The sequence below is a fragment of the Sceloporus occidentalis genome, unplaced genomic scaffold (assembly GCF_023333645.1).
Source record: "Sceloporus occidentalis isolate IW3139 unplaced genomic scaffold, rSceOcc1.0.p SCAF_3, whole genome shotgun sequence".
Classification (NCBI taxonomy): domain Eukaryota; kingdom Metazoa; phylum Chordata; class Lepidosauria; order Squamata; family Phrynosomatidae; genus Sceloporus; species Sceloporus occidentalis.
This window is the reverse complement of record NW_028316983.1, coordinates 160,486,985-160,503,457: the sequence shown is the minus strand read 5'-3', so window position 1 is coordinate 160,503,457 and position 16,473 is coordinate 160,486,985. Positions and strand designations below refer to the sequence as shown.

At 40.5% G+C, this 16,473-nt stretch overlaps 2 protein-coding genes across 12 annotated transcripts in view; one reads left to right on the top strand and one right to left on the bottom strand.

Moving 5' to 3' along the window:
* The window catches only part of PRP4K (pre-mRNA processing factor kinase PRP4K), a 28,896-nt gene extending 24,855 nt beyond the window's left edge, over positions 1-4,041 (bottom strand). For 2 of the 4 annotated variants that reach the window (XR_016280557.1, XR_016280558.1), the window contains exons 1-2: positions 3,880-4,041; positions 1,253-2,452 (exon numbers count right to left, since the gene is read on the bottom strand). Coding sequence is in view for 1 of the 4 variants with exons in the window: in XM_089516654.1 (XP_089372780.1) it covers positions 1,253-2,452; positions 3,880-3,920 (1,241 nt within the window). In the remaining 3 variants the exon portion in view is untranslated. The remainder of the gene's footprint in view (positions 1-1,252; positions 2,453-3,879) is intronic. The other 2 variants (XR_016280556.1, XM_089516654.1) reach the window with 2 other exon arrangements.
* A 96-nt stretch (positions 4,042-4,137) lies between these two features.
* On the top strand, positions 4,138-16,385 carry LOC149317007 (uncharacterized). 8 transcript variants are annotated; one of them, XM_089516657.1, is made up of 7 exons: positions 4,138-4,316; positions 6,899-6,967; positions 8,691-8,827; positions 9,295-9,370; positions 12,092-12,659; positions 12,830-12,898; positions 12,982-15,244. In XM_089516657.1, exons 5-7 carry the CDS (start codon positions 12,110-12,112, stop codon positions 13,425-13,427), a joined length of 1,065 nt encoding a protein of 354 aa, XP_089372783.1. In that variant the 5' UTR covers positions 4,138-4,316; positions 6,899-6,967; positions 8,691-8,827; positions 9,295-9,370; positions 12,092-12,109; the 3' UTR covers positions 13,428-15,244. The 8 variants fall into 8 exon arrangements, with proteins under 8 accessions (XP_089372783.1, XP_089372786.1, XP_089372785.1 ...); XM_089516659.1 differs by lacking the exon at positions 4,138-4,316 and adding an exon at positions 4,506-4,539 and having other exon boundaries at positions 6,904-6,967; XM_089516661.1 differs by lacking the exons at positions 4,138-4,316; positions 6,899-6,967 and adding an exon at positions 7,087-7,288 and having other exon boundaries at positions 12,982-13,165; positions 15,154-16,385.
* Positions 16,386-16,473: the final 88 nt, after the last annotated feature.

Below are 16,473 nucleotides of genomic sequence, written 5' to 3'. Positions count from 1 at the left end.
TGGAGGTTACACACCACAAGCCCACAACAGGAATCCAGTGTGGGACCATGGAAGAGCCACTAAAGGTGTGCAGCTCCCTTTTTGGTGTGCAGCTGCTACAGCCCCAAACTGTCTTCTGGTGGGGTGGCTTCGCATTGACCCATCCATGCCATCTATTCCAGCCCATAATCTCATTAAAATGATTCTTAAAAACAAAGCTTTGATTACAAAAACAATAAAATGATGATCAACTACAGCATCTTAAGTTCGTTGTTGTGGTGTCTTCAAGTTGTTTCCTACTTATGGAGACCCAAAGGTGAACCTATCATGGGGGTAGATTTGTTCAGAGGTTTTCTGTTGCTTTCCTCTGAGGCAGAGAGTATGGGACTTGCCCAGGGTCACCCAGTGGGTTTTATGGCTGAGAGAGGAACTCCATTACAAAATTATTTTTATTGTTTAACAGCGGAAGCACTGTTCAGGTATTTAATTTTTGCATGAGAAAAATATGAAAAAATCAGGAAACAGAATCACATCCTACCTTCTGAAAATGGCACAATCTTGAGGTTAACTAGAATTCTATTAAGAATTCTGTTCTATTAAGAACTGCCAAAGTGGGACAGAACATTGGTCACATAATGGGCTTGAAAAATTAACTAGAACACAGGCCCAAAACACACTTCAGAAATAATCCAGGTTGAGACTGCTTTAACTGCCCTGGCTCAATGCTAGGGAATTCTGGGAACTGTAACTCTGTGAGACATTTAGCCTTCTGTCAGAGAGCTCTGGTGCCACAATAAACTACATTTCCCAGGATTCCCTACTACCGAGCCAGGGCAGTTAAAGCACTCTCATACTAGATTATTTCTTCAGTGTTTTGGCCCACAGTTATGTTTCTATGAACTAGTTTATATAGACAGAGCAACTGCTAAATTGAGAAACATGATTGAAATTGGAGTTTTATTCATATAGCCATTTCCAGTGAAAAATTTAATGAACCTAGCTGCAGTTCTTTCTTTATATACACTAAATTCTTTGAAATCCAGACCTCTTTCCAGAAATAGAAGTGCTCTACCATGAAAGGAACATTCCTTATTCAACTGAGATAGTACTCCAAGAAAAAGGGGGGTGGGGGAGATGACATGTTGATTTCCCCTACTGTTTCCAGTATAACATCCTACAATGTTCTGGATCTTTCTACACCTCTCCAAAACAGTTATGAGGGTGTAGGGACTACAGGGGAAATCGAACCTATTGCTTTATTTGCTAAAATTACCTGGGAGAAGAAAACCGCCTCCTTTCAGGTTCTCTTCTTTTTCGCTCCACTGATCTGCTCTTTGCTCTCCTACTGGGAGATCGGTTTCGGGACGGTGATTTACTTTGCTTAGATCTGCGATCATTAAGGAGAGGCGATCTGCTGCGTCTTGTTTTATCTCGTGGCTTTGGAGACAAACTTCTTCCTTTTGGGCTGCGACCAGGTCTCCTACTAGGAGACCTGTTTTCTTTCCCTGATGATGCATCTTTAGAAGGAGATTTAATGGGCTTCTTTTCTTTTTCAGTCTCTGATCTTCTGGATTTTCTATCTTTAGACCTCGATCGCCTGTCTTTGGATTTGCTCCTTTGTTCTACTGGGGATTTGGATTTTTTGCCACGATCTCTGCTTTTGCTTTCATTAACAACGGGAGACTTTTTACGATCTCTTAACTTAATCTTTTCTTCTGCTTTACTCCTATCCTCTGGGGGAGACTTGGACTTCCTATTTTTCTCTTGAGAGCGCCTTTTAAGGGTTGGTGATTTTGACTTTCCGATCTGGTCTTGAGACTTGGTCCTTTTAGAGGGACTTTTTGATTTTCTCCTCTCTTTTGATTTGCTTCTAGCTGGTTTTTCTTTTATACGATCAGCACCAGCTTTGCTTTTCTTTTTATCAGATCTGTGTCGAGTCCGTTCTTTTGATCTGCTCTTACTCCGCTTCTTTGAACTAGTTTTATTTTCCACGATCTCTAGCTTCCCCTTAACAGCTGATGATTTAGTTGATGATCTAGTCCCGTTCCTCACCTTATCATTGATCTCTCCCTCTTCTTCAGAGCCTGACTCGTAACCCTGCAAAATTAATCCCATGCCAGACTGTACTTTTCCTTCCATTAGCTCATTTTCAAGTTCAGCTTTCAGTAACGCTCTTTGCTTTTCTAAATCTTCTAGGGGAGCTAAGAAATCAATTTTAGTTCTTTTTGCTGGTCCATCTTCCTTATCAGAGGCGTCAGCAACTTCCTTCCGCTTATGCTTCTTGTGCTTGTGCCTATGTTTATGCTTTTTGTCCTTATCCTCTTCTGAAGAATGTTTGTGTTTCTTATGCTTGCCTCTATGTTTGTGTTTCTTCTTTTTATGTCGGTTGTGCTTGGCCTGAGGTTGGTCTCCCTCTGAAATCTCTCCGTTTTCTTCATTTGCGCTCCTCTCTGAAATGTCGGCATCTTCAATTCTGTGAACGCATTCAAACTAATATATTGGGATCAAATAAAACATTGCAAGTCCACAGGAAAATTTCATTATGGAACTCATTTCAAACATTTTTGAAACACTCACTGTGTCAAAATAAAGAGTACTGCACACAATTATACTGTAATTACACTGTGAGCGTGTAACAGAAATGTATGGAAGAAAAGAAAGAAAACAGAAGTCAACCTTTCAGTTGAATTTACGTTAATTAAAGGACATGTTGCTGATTGGCATTTCTTGCCATACAAAACAAAGCGATTAAAAGGAAGCAACTGACAATGGATACTGGTCTAACAATAAGCAATTGACAATAAACTGTCTAAATTCAAACAGCCATCATTGTTTCAGTAAAAGGATTAGAAAACAGTAGTAACAACGAGACTTAAAACAGGAATTATTGATTTAGAAATCTAGGAGTGCTTTTTGAAGTCATTCAAGCCAAGGTTCAAACCATGCTTTAAGCTGGTGTTTCCCAAGCTCTGGTCCTCCGGGTGTTTTGGGAAGTCAGCTCCCAGGAGCCTCATCCGTCTTGGCCAACAGTCTGGGATCCTGGGAGCCCAAGTCCAAAAGACCTAGAAGGGCACAGTTTGGGATTGACTGGTTTAAGCCAAGATTTAAGCCATGGTGTAAGTGAAGATTTTAAAAATGTGATTTAAACCAAGATTTTTAAGCCATGGTTTAAATCAAGATTCTTAAACAATGGCTTAGACCAGAATTCTTAAGGTAAGGTTTAAACCAAGGTTTTAAAACCATGGTTTGATTCAAGATTTAAACCATGGCTCAATCCAACCAATTTTTTTAAACCACAGCTTGATCCAAGCAAGACTGTTACATCTTGGCTTCATCCAACCAAGATCCTTAAACTGTGGATTGATTCAACCAACACCTTTAAATCCATGGCTCGATCCCATCAAGGCTGCTAAACCATAGTTTGATCCAACCAAGATTTCTGAAGCACAGCTTGATCCAACCAGGTTTTTAAACGATGGCTGTATCCAACCACAAGTTAAACCATGTCTTCTTGATCCAACCAGGTTTTTAAACCATGGTTTGATCCAACCAAGAACTTTAACCTGTGCCATCTGCCTCGGTGTAGCCGAGAGGGAGACAAAGGCCAGCCAGCTCCACCAGGCCTGGCCCAAAGGAAGAAGGAGCGCCCTCCTCCCTCCAGTCCATCTGCCTTGGTCCAGGCCTCAGAGGGAGCGAAGGACTGCTGGACCTGATCCCTTCCCATTCGGAGGGGCAAGGCCTTGTGGAGCGCGATCGGAGCGGCCTCGTCCCCGCCTTGAAGCCGAGGAGGCCCCAGGCCGAACGGAGGCCGCCTCTAGGCCGTTATAAGGGTTCTCTGGCGCCGCTTCTTCCCTCTTCCCCTTCCTCTGGCCGAAGAGCGGGGCACGCGGCCATCCTTACCCGCGCGTCCGCAGCCCCAGCTCCACCACCGCCGCCGCCATTTTGTTTAGCTTCCCAACTCCTTCTCCGACAGCGCTGGGGAGAGATCGGCGCAGTGCGCATGCGCGCGGAGAAAGCAACACTCCAGGCGTCGGAAAGGAAAAGAGCAGAAAGTTGATAGCCGGAAATGAGGGAAATTACATTCTCGCGAGAATGGAAACGAGAAGAGAAATGCGTTCCGCGCACGCTCACATTCGACCGAGAGCCGGTAGTATGACTCATTCGCCCCACTTCCGCATTTCTCTTCTCGCTTCCATTCTCGCGAGAATATAATTTCCCTCATTGGTTGGGATCAAGAACGATAGAGGGACGCGGTCACCATAGAGGAGAGGGGGCAGAGCGGCTCCACAGCCTCCCATCATTAGATGCATGTCGCGGAGTGCAAATGAGAACCGGAAGTGAGTCGTTGAAATAGCACCTCTTTCTCTCTTTAATTCGCTGTTTCTGAGTGCCTCCTTTTTGAGCGCGAGGGAAAAAATGGAACGCTCTGCTTATAAGGGAGCGTCTGCAAAGAGACAGACAGAGCGCAGGCGCAGAGGAGGAATCTGCCTCTGCAGCAAAAACACAAAATGAATGAGCTTCCCCTTTCTGCAATTGCCTGGAAAACGTCTAATAACACTGGTTTTGTTATTAATTACTAATATAATTGATATTATATTAGTATTTAATATACATAAATAAAATAAACATTATATATATATATATATATATATAATATAAATATATAAAATCAATGTAATATAATTAATATTACTAATTAATAGTTACTAATTAGTATTATTATCTTTTATTCATAAAGCACTGTAAATTTACACAGCGCTGTGCATACAATCTTTTTAAATTAGACGGTTCCCTGCCCTTAATTACTAATATAATTAATATTACCAATTAATAATTACTAATAATACTGGTTTTGTATTATTAAGTACGAATATAATTAATATTATAGTAGTATATAATATAAATATTATATATATAATCAATGTAATATAATTAATATTACTATTTAATTATTACTAACAATACTGGTTTTCTAATATTTACTAATATAATTAATATTACTAATCAATAACGACTAATAATACTGGTCCTTATGATTAATTACTAATGTAATGATTTTTCACCCATGTGTTGGTTCCTGTGGCGGGTTACAAACCGCCAAAAAATACGTATGGAATACGTATTAGGGTTAGGAAGGGGCGGTGCTTCCGCACCCCCCTAACCCTAGTACATATTCCATACGTAAAACATGGCGGCGCCCCTTCCACATGGGGGCTGCCATGTTTACGTATCAAACGCTGTGCGTCCGCACGTGTCGTGGCGTCTATGACGTCGCGAGTCCGCCCCTGGCGCCTCGCGACATCATAGAGGCGCCGCTTAAAGAAGCTCCATTTTGAAGCTTCTTTTTCAGTCTGTGCGGGAGCCGCGTGGTGTGGCTGCTGCGGCTCCTGCACGGAGCAAACAGCAGTGGCGGCAGACCGCCTCAAAGCGGCGGTTTATAACCCGCCTTTGTCTCTGAGGAGGCCCCTTTTGTGCCAGTTGGGTACCATTACAGTCTAATCCCAAACTTTGGTCGTCTTCCAAATGCGTGGGACTTGGACTCCCAGAATTCCCAAACGTTGGCCAAGGTGGCTGAGGCTTCTGGGAGTTAAAGGCCCGAAACATCTGGAGGGCCAAAGTTTGGGACCCACTAGTCTTAACCTTTACTGCAGAAATAATGCAGTTTGACACTGCTTTAATTGCCATGACTCTATGCTATGGACTTCTGGAAGTTGTACTTTTGTGAGATGTTTAGCTTTTCCTGTCAGAGGGCTACAGATCCCAGAGTTCCATAGCACGGAGCCATGGTGGTTAAAGCGTTGTATTTTTGTTCTCATGTAACTTTTACAACCAGAACCAGGCGATTGCCCCCTCATTGAGCTGTAAACTGGGCCATTCTGAAATGTTTTATATCAAAATAATGTTGCAAGACAAATGCATGAACATTATTGTGTCTGTTGCAGTTCTTTAGCTGTTAAAATTAGAGAGAACAGAGGATCAAAAAGGGGTCTGACCAATGGCAGTAGATCTATAACTATGGTTCAAAACACACTACAGAAATGATCCAGTTTGAGACCACTTTATCTGCCCTGGCTCAGTGCTAGGGAATCTTGGGAATTGTAGTTTATTGTGGCACCAGAGCTCTCTGACAGAGAGGACTGAATGTCTCACAAAACTACAGTCCCCAGAATTCCCTAGCATTGAGCCTGGGCAGACAAAGTGGTCTCAAACTGGATTAATTTTGCAGTGTGTTTTGGACCTATGTCATCAATAATAATCTCCAATAATAAGAACTATGTCAATATAAGTATAATATTATATACTTATATAATATTAATATGACATTTCAATATAAGTATATTATATAAATATAGGTATAATAAGTATAAAATATAATATTTGCATTATAATATAAGTAAATATTTCAATATAAGTATATAATAAATATTTTGATATAAATATTTCAATATAAGATAGTGTACGATAGAATAAGAAATAGAGGTAAAAGTTGTTAATAGAGTATGAATTATTCAGAGGGTAGAGACTACGAAGTTTTTTGGTTTGTATAGAACTAGTTTATTGTGTAACATATATTTTTATGTTCCATGTTTTTATGCGTAGTAGTAGGTCTAACGTCTAGTGGATGTAACGGAGTAGAACTGTTTAGTGGATTGTGTCTTTCTTTCTTTCTTGTAGAATGTGTACTTTAACAATAATAAAAGATTAAGCATTAAAAATAACAATCTCTATCTAGTGTTGTAATGCAACCTGATAATTTAATTTTATGTAAGGTTGTATGCAACCTTTCTATTTTGTCTGGTTTTTAATTGTATGCAACCTCTCTATTTCATATGGTTTTAAGTACAGCATGTCTTACTGGGTCTATTGACTGTAAATAAAGACTGAATTAAAATGTTGCCAAACTGCATTCTTTCTGCAGTGCAGATGCAGCCTAGGGTGATGCAATAGTGCTCCAAAATGCAGAAAATGGCTGAAATCCTGCTCCAAGGTAATTTGCACTTCTTCCCTTAGTCTCTCCCAAGGAGGGACTCAATGCAATAACTGCCTTGGGTGTGCAAAAAGGGCTGGAGCAGTTGGGGGGGGGGAGAAACCAATGGGAGCCTTTCTATTTGGCCACCCCTGCAAAACAGAATGGAATATTCTTCCTCCTCCCCCCACATTGCACCTCCTGGGCCAGGCTTCTGTGCATTGTGTTTGTAAAGATCCTGGGTCTCTAAGCCTGTGCAATGGGGGGATTAGCAAGATGAGGCTCTCTAAAATTGTCCTGTGAATGCACCACCAAGGAGACTTTCAAGCATGGATCACAAAGGTATTTCTTTCCTGGGTCTGCAAGAGCCTCTGGCTTGGAAAAGGGAGGAAGAAATTGCTAGGATGCATTTTGAGAAACAAAGATACAGAGAGGGCCTGCTGCACAGCAAAATGCCATGAGTGTGGGATGCCCTCTGCTTTCTCTTTGATTTTTTATATTAAAAAAAGCCAAATAGTTGCTTGTATCTCCAGTAAAGAGGAAGATCCATATTTATCCTACTGTAGGATTAGCAGAGGGGATGCAATATTTCTTTGTTTTTTGCATGCTTATGACTTATGGTGACTTGGGCAAGTCATAATGTCTCATTTCAGCCTTCTGTCCAGGAGGAATTTCAAAACATCCTCCATTTTGAGCATGGCTAAGAAGCATGGATTTATATTTCTGCGAGTGCTTTTTAGCTTTTATTTGGTAATGTCCTGCTTTTTTCTTCAATGTCCTACATTTTATGGTGCCCTGCCCTCCTTTGTGGCTATGAGATCTGGTCACCCAGAGGCAGACCTCCTCTGATCAAATCTTGCTGCAGTAAATCAGAAACAATCTGAAGGCACACAATATGCACACACAGAGAGATTATTCTTAGAGGGAATACTATCAATACTTATATGTTTTTGTGTGCTTCCAAGTAGTTTCTGACTTACAGCAACTAACAGTTTTAGCATTTTTGCAATGCCTTTTAAATTGATTTTGAAAATCCTTGCAACAACTTTGCTTCAAGAACCAGATTGTATTTGCACTGTATTTTTATTCAACAAGGTAGTTGTGCTAGTCTGTGATGGCAAAAAATATAATCTTAATAGCTAGCAGGTTTCTTAGTCTTGAAGATGATTCAGATTTATAGGTTTTGCAGTGCAATTGCAGTGCTAGGCCTGCCTATGGCTGCATTGGCACTGCAGAAATAATGCAGTTTTCCGGTGCTTTAACTGTCTTGGCTCGATGCTATGGCATTCTGGGATTTGTAGTTTTGTGAAATATTTAGCCTTCTCTGTCTGAGAGTTCTGGTGCCATGGATAAATCTCAGGATTCCATAAAATGGAGCCATGGCACCTAAAGCAATAATTCAATAAACTGCATTATTTCTGCAATGCAGATGCAATCCGTGCGATCAGCTGATCAATCCTAAAACATTGGTTCTCTAATTAAAAAAGCATACCTGGTTCCTTTTCAGATCACAGTGCCAAATTTAAGATGCAGCATTAACTTAATGTTTTGTACAGTGTACCATTAATTTCAATAGCAATAGCAGCTTCATTTATTATACCGCTTCATACCACCTAAGCAGTCTCTAAGTGGTTTACAATGGTAAGCTAATTGCCCCCAACAAGCTGGGTACTCAAGAAAATATGGTTATTTTGTTGGAGCAAAGCAAATAATGAGGATTTAAAAACTATTCTTTCTCTTATAGGCTCATACATTTCTGTACTCTGAAGATAAATATAATTCCATCGGTCCTCAGTCTTCCAGTTACTTTAGAAAAAACAGAAAGGCAACATTATGATGGCTATTTTGAAAGCAATAAGCTTTTGACATTCCTCCAGCTTGGTAAGTCTGCAGATGCATGTATAAATCAGGATAAAATTGCCATTACAGCACAAGGGGAGAAAGGAAGTTGCTAACCTTCTCAAAAATGAACAAAAATTGTACTGTTGACTTCTGAAACAGAATATGCGTGTGTGCATGAACATACCACTATCTCCCATCCAAACACACACATGTATCTGAGAATTTCAGTTTAACACAAATGTGATACAGTGGTTTTGTGTGTAAATTTTTCAAGTTTTCCTTGTAACTTATAGGTTTTTTTTAACACCATCAGTATGCTAAATTTCAAAATTCCATAAAAATATTTGGACATGTAAATACGTAAATGATTTAGAACTGAAATCTTTAGGTCAAATCCCAGGGATGAAAGGGATGTGATGCAGCAAAAAAGAGAGCTTAATCTTATTTTCTTTCTGTTTCATTTAACCTGTTTTATTTTGGTTGTCTGTTGTTTTTCAACCTAGTAGGAGCCTGCAGTAAATTCACCATGTATCTGCTCGCTTATGGTTAGGATACCAGGAAAGAATCACTGAAAGATAATTTGTAAGTAGCCTATTTCCTTTTGAAGTATACTACAGCTTTGTTCCCTGTTCACATTACAACTTGACAGCTTATTAAATTGTACAAGTCCTTCATAGGATCCTTTCTTCTTTGAATATTGTATAAGATTTAAAAAACATGTTTGTATGCATGTGAAGTAAGATAATGTATACTGTATTCTAATTGCATGGAGCACAGAGCTTGGTACACAACATTCCTAAACAGAACTTGTGTCTCTTCCTTTCCGCTTCTGGATATGGTAATTTCAGTTGAAAAACAAAGAGAAGGACTGTACCTTATTGATAGAACATGTCTTTTATGCATAAGGTTTCAAGTTCCGTCCTTGGCTTTTGGAGAAGCCAAGAAAAGCTCTATCTGAAACCTTTGGGATCTGTTACCCATTAGTGTAGACCAGGAATGAGGAACTTTTTTCAACTTACAGAGTGTATTCCTCCCAGGACAGGACATCAGAGGCTTCATGGCTGGAGTGGGCAGAGATGTGGCAGAGAGGATAACCCTGTTGCCATGTGGCCTGATAATTTGGTTACCTTGATGCTGTCCCCCCCTGCACACACACACATGTCACATGCTACCAAAAATATCCCCAGCATGATGTTTAGAGAGAGAGAGAGTGTGGTCTAGTGCTTTGAGTATTAGACTAGATCTCCAGGAGACCAGGATCTGAAACCCTGTGCAGCCACAGAAGCCCACTGCATGATGCCAGACAAGTCACACCCTCTTAGCCTAAGAGGAAGGCATTGCTAAACCTCCTCTGTATATATACATCTTGCCAGAAAACCCAGTCATAAGATTTGCCTTGAAGGCACACAACATCAATATGACTTTTAGCCCCCCCCCCCCCTCCATGAGCTGCATTTAGGCTAATTTCAGCAAGAGGAGGGGTTCTCTACTGGAGAGAGAAGGGTATCCTCTTCCCACTTATTTCTGGGGAGAATTGGGGGATCCTCTCCTACCTTTCTCCTCCCCTTCCACGCTGTCAAGCTTTTTAAATGTGTCCACTGGCTGTAAATACAGCATGGTGGGATTTTTGAGGGGAGTTGCAGCATTCAAACAGGGAAGGATCTGTCCTTGCTTCCTTAGCAGCAACCTCCCTCACTGCCCCTTTGCATGACACTTAGCAAGTAACTTTTTGGAGCCTGGATTGAAGATGGATTTGAATATTCAAGATGGTTACCAATATCTATTGTCATTCAGACATCAAGTAAAAATATGACTGTTCACTAAAGCCTTTGGAGACTTAATCTCACATGTGCATGGTTTCAGATCATTTCAGACTATTTTAATCGGTTTTAATCTGCCCTGTTAACATGGTAATTTGTTTAATACATTTTCAACCTTTAAAAATTGTGGGTTTTTTATAAACGGTTTAATCAGGTTGGTTTCATTGTATGCCAGCTTGAGATCTTTAAACAGAGGGTGGGATATGCATAGTACTAGAAATAAATACCCTCAACCATAGCATTCCCTGTGTAGGTTGTTTCCTCTTCAGACTTTTTTGCTGAATGAGTGAGGTTCTAAAGAGGACCCTGACTTCTCTGGGACATTTGCGGGGGGGTCTGTGAGTCTTGCCTCTGTTCCTTTTGCCTCCTACACACTTCAAGGCCTTGTTTCTATCACTGTCTTTCACTGTGAATATTTTCAGGGTGCCTCACAGCAGTGAGACAAAAAACCAGCCCCCTCCCCAAATCAAACACAGTAGTAAATCCTCATTAATTTTAAACCTTGGTGTATGAAATTGACGTGTTTCATGAACTATAGTTAAAATTAACCACATTTTAGATGTGGAATTCTAAATTGTTATTAACTTTCAAAATAAGGAAAGTTTCTGATCACAGCTGTTGGAAAAGAGAAGAATTGGAGTATGTGAGCCCGAGTCTCATTCATATGTAACAATAAACCATGTTTTATCATTATGACTGAAAAGTACATAGTGGCACCTTTCAAAGTCCAGAATCACATATGCAAGTAGAAAATGTGGGGATAGAATTATAGGATATAAAATGCCATTATATCCAGTAATATTTCTGTTACCATATTGAAAGAATAGGTCGAACATAACAACATAGCACAAGGAAGTGAAGTATTATACGACTGCCATAGTCAAGATAATATAGACTAAATCTTGTTTTCCCAGCAGAGAAGAGAGGAACATTGATTACACTGTGGTGAAGCAAACAGGCACCACAAGTTAGTAGAGCTGAAAAAGAATAGAGGGAAATATTCAAGATGGCAAGGAGTGGGAGTTATAACCTACCATATATACTGGACTATAAGTCAACTTCATGTATAATTTGAGGGCATGTTTTGGGGCCAAAATTATGGATTTTGATATGACCTGTGGATAAGTTGCGAGTAAGACATAGAGGGGGTGTAATAAAGGATGAAGCAAAGAAAAATGATGCCAAAGAACTTAAAAAATTCTGGCAGGCATAACTGTTTGTGCTCACCCCAAAGGCTGGATGGATGAGACAGTAAAGGGGCTCAGTGCTTTTAGGTGGCCTGAGGAGGGATTAAGCTTTCACCTTTCACCAGGGGATGAGTCCTTTTTTGGTAAGAGTTAAAGTATCAATTTTTTGACTACAGTTTCTAGAATTATACATGAGTATCTACAGTAAATGGAACATGTAAAGGACTTGTAGACTGTCTTTGAAAAGTGAGTTGCATGCTCTGGTAGGCTCATTGTCATATAATTTTTTTAAATAGGTTGTATATTTCAATACAATGAGCCGCCGTGGCAATAACTGGTCCTACACTGAGGTCATTGACCTCTTGGATATATGGGGAGAGCAGAAGATCCAGCAGCTGCTTCAAAGCAGCTATAGAAATATGGACACATTCCAGGTTATTGCAAGTGAAATGGCAAAGCGAGGACATGAACGTACTGCCCAGGAGTGTCGAACCAAGACGAAAACCATGCGAAGAGATTACAAGAAAGCCAAGGACAGCTTCTGCTCAGGGGGAGAATATATTTCTTGCCCTTTCTACGAGCAGCTCGATAGAATATTCGCTGGTGAGTCTAGTTTTCAGCTGCCTAAGAAATTACAAAATATCTCTCTGCCAGAAGAGTCTTCAGGCGATACCAATTCCCCATGTCCTGCAGCAGAGGGAACAGCAGCTGTCACAACCGAGGACTATAATGACAGCCAAGATCAGTTTTCTCCATGCCCACAGATGTCAGTTGAGCTCTCTGATTCTGCCACACCCAGTCCCATGTTCTACGTGTCGAGGACAACATCTGGGAAGCCTGCAAACATGGCTTGGCCAGCACCAAGTAAGAACTCCACTTTGTGTCTCTGTATGGAACTCTGCAAAACTGCACTTTGCCATTATCATTGTGAGGTTTTGTACATGTGACCTTCCATTTTGAGGTTATACTGTTGTCACTAGTTCATGGATGAGTGTCTTTGTAAAACATTTTTAATCCATTTTTGTTCCCATTAGAAACTGATCTTCTGGCTCCCATGCCACCTATATTCCCCAACACCTCATTAGCCAAAGACACAAGGATGGGTAAGTAATAAACAGCATTTGTTCTGCTTGCTATTGCATCATGTGTGCCCTCTGTTTTAACCAGTGATTTTGCATATCTTCAGATGTTACCCTAGGACCATCACCAATTCTGCTACACAACTATGTGACTTTTCCCTCCGAAGAACGCCTGTCCAGAGTCCGAAAACGACAGAGGAAAACCAGGAATGATGCAGTCTTGGAACTGTCACGAATAGCAGACCGGAGAGTTCACATAGTGACTGACAGGATCCTGTCATCTCTGAACAGGTATGCTACAGCAGACCTGCAAGACCGGGAAAGAGATAGGGCAGACACTGCACAAATCATTGCCATCATGCAACGACAGACGGAGCTACTGGAATCACTGGTGCAGATGCAGTCTGCTGAGCCGACTTCTGTATCCCCTGCTGCTTCCTGGTCTGCTCGTCCACATTCGGCAGCTTCTCCTCCCTCCCGCCCAGGTGTCTCACGGCGGACATTAGTCTCTAGGGTGAATCACAGGAGGAGGCCACAGAAGTATAGCTCTTAACTGTGCTATTGCTTTGTAGTTCCTGATATTCTGGTTTTGGCAATTCAGACTGTTAACCCTGTCTCCAATCATTTTACCTTTTGTTTTGTTTAGTATTAAAACACTATATATTAACCCCACCACACAGACACACTTTAATTTAAAATGTTCTATTAACATCTGGGGGAAGTACAAGGACACAGTGGTTAGGACAAGCTGGAGATCAGCTGTCAGTTTCTTCTGTGTCCTTTTTTGATAGGTGGGTTTAGCTTTCCTTTTCCTTCTTTCCTTTTAAATTGTTGATTTCATAGGGAATGTTTATAATACAATACAAACTAATAGCAAACATGTATTCAGTGCTATTGACACGCTAGTTGCACTATAGAGCAGATCGGTTTATTGTTTGGATTTGGTACTTCACTAATGAATATAAAGTAAGAGGAACAGATACCAGTTTCATCCAGATTTTGACTTTTTGTGATGCATAGAAATAGGTAATTTTTCCATTCTCTCCTGAAAGCATGACCTCTGCCATGCAGATGTGGTGGTCCATTTGTCTCCATCTGTGGTGTGGACATGTGAGGGGCAGGCATGGACATAAACTTCTTAAAACCATGGTGCATACCTGGTCTAAGAAAAGTTACTTTTTTGGACAACAACTCTCAGAATCCCTCTATCAGCAGTGGCCGTACTGGCAGGGGATTCTGGCAGTTGTCCTAAAAAGTGAGATATAAAATAAAATGCTTCCAGGCTCTGTGCAGCCTGGCTTTGCCACTTATAAATGTGAGGATTATAGAAAAGTCACAGAAGAATAAAAATAATTATTAAAAAGTTTTGAGGAGCAAGGTGATGAGACTCCTCAACTTCATCACTGGAGTGTTAGTTTTCTAGGGGTAGAAAGAAGCAAGTATTAGACCTGGAGGTGTCAGTATGTGAAACCACCAGTGAAGGCTTGTTTGAGGTGAGATAGGACAAAAATAAAAGATAGTTATTACAGAGAAATGAACAGCTTTAAATGTGAAGAGTAAATTCTTTGCGCTGGTACGGAGATAAATGGAATGAGTATGGAATATAATTGGGAGAGGAGGGGTAATCAGAATACTTGAAGCAAGAATATCCTTAGGTTGTTTCTGGGAATTGCTAGTGTTCTGGGCAAGAGTTATGCCTAGTTTGTGTTTCCTATTTGTTTTGGTTGCTTCTGAGCAACAGGTCATCACAGCAACAGTAGCTCTGCATAGTAAAGAGAAACAAAGTATGAGCTGTAGCAACCAATGTGTGAGATTGGCTCTAATTTTCTTGTTCTTTGTACTACGTTTGTTGAGTGACGAGTGCGAACTGCACTGGTTTATTTGAATTAGACAAGCTAAATACAGGGATTGGCACAACTTCTCTCTGGGTTGTTGATGCTGTTTCCCAGTTGAATACGCCTATCACTCTGAGCTACTGGAAGGTAGAACTCTATGTGACAAAGATATGCAGTGTAGTGGGCATAGCATGGAATTAGGAAGGGTTATTGACACCCCAAAATAAACAGTATAAAATGTTTTATAAATAAAAAACGTTACCCTGAAAAATGCAAGCCACAATGGATGAGAATAGTGCCTTCAATGGAGAAATCAATTATGGTAGGCAAGTATTTTGTAAAAGACAAGTTAACCAATACTATCAGATTTTTCCAGCAATATGGAGGTGAAGCAGAGGGTTGGATATGTTCTCAGCATGTGATTCTCAACCTTTGGCTCCCCAGATATTTTGAATATCATCTCCCAGAAACCTTTACCACTGACCATTTCGGCTGGACTTTTGGGGATATGAACTTGTATCACACGGAATGAGAAGTAGGCTCTCTTGTCCTAGACAGTGCTTCAGATAGAGTGTGTAAGTACAATCTGAAAGAGGAATGAGGAACCTTTGGCCCTTTGAATGTTTAGGACTACAGCTCCCATAGTTCCTTATCATTGGCCATGCTGGGTTGGGTTGATTAGAAATATGAACCAACTTCTCTGGAGTGCCAAATGTTCCACATCCCTGCCCATCAACATAACTCCAGATCACTGAGAGAAGTATAGTCAGTGCAAAAAAAAAAAAATCGTAAAGAAAACAAGGTAGACTAGAAGGAGTGCCCATAAAAGTAAGCCAACTTTTACATGTTTAAATATAAGGGAGAAGCAATCAAGTTCTTTATAAATAGTTTTCAAGGATAATAAATAAGCTGTGAAGAGACATATCGCAGATTAGAGGTAGGCAAAGTGGGGTATGGGCCATGTGCAGCTTCCAACACCCTCTTTTTTGAAGCTCTTAAGGTCTCCCTGGACACCCCCCAATACAGTGTACCCTCATCATCCGCAGCTTTCAGCTTATACTGAAAGCCACGCAACATACAGGAAATGGTGTGTGTGCCTGTGGCGCACGCAACACACACCGCCACAAGGGGAGGAGTCTGGAACAAATCCCTTCCGTAAGGCAAAGGCACAGTGTTTTCGTCATTAAAAATAGCTATTTTCTTTTCCTGAAACATCTACAAGTGGATGTTTTGCCATAAAACAAGATGCATGCCTCCCTGCAACTTCTTCTGATCTCTACCTTTTGTCCTGCTACTGCATTTTGGGTTGGTTTTTGGGGGCTGGGTGGGAAGGAAAGGACTATTGTGACCTATGGGAGGTCCTGAGGCCAAAAATTGGCCTATTGATCTCTAGAGTTTGTCCACCCTTGCTGCAGGACATGGGGAATTGGTAATTGCTTTTAGTTTACAGGAAATATTCTTTTGGCTTACAAAAATGATTGTGATACAGGGCCCTCTATGGGTCTGACAGATGAATTGAGAAATTTCAGCAATTTCTAGCCAAGGAAATATTTTCTATAGTTTTGTTAAATAATCTAGTTTAGAATTGTATTTTAGCCTTCTTCTTTTTTTAACAATGAACACTTGTTCTTTTTTTGCCTGTATGATAAAGTAAAAATGTTTTTAATAAGATGATAAAGTACACTTCATAAAATCTATGTTTTAAACCACATTTGTCTCTTTTTCTTTTTTTTTGGGGGGGGGGGTAACTGAAAAATGCCTATA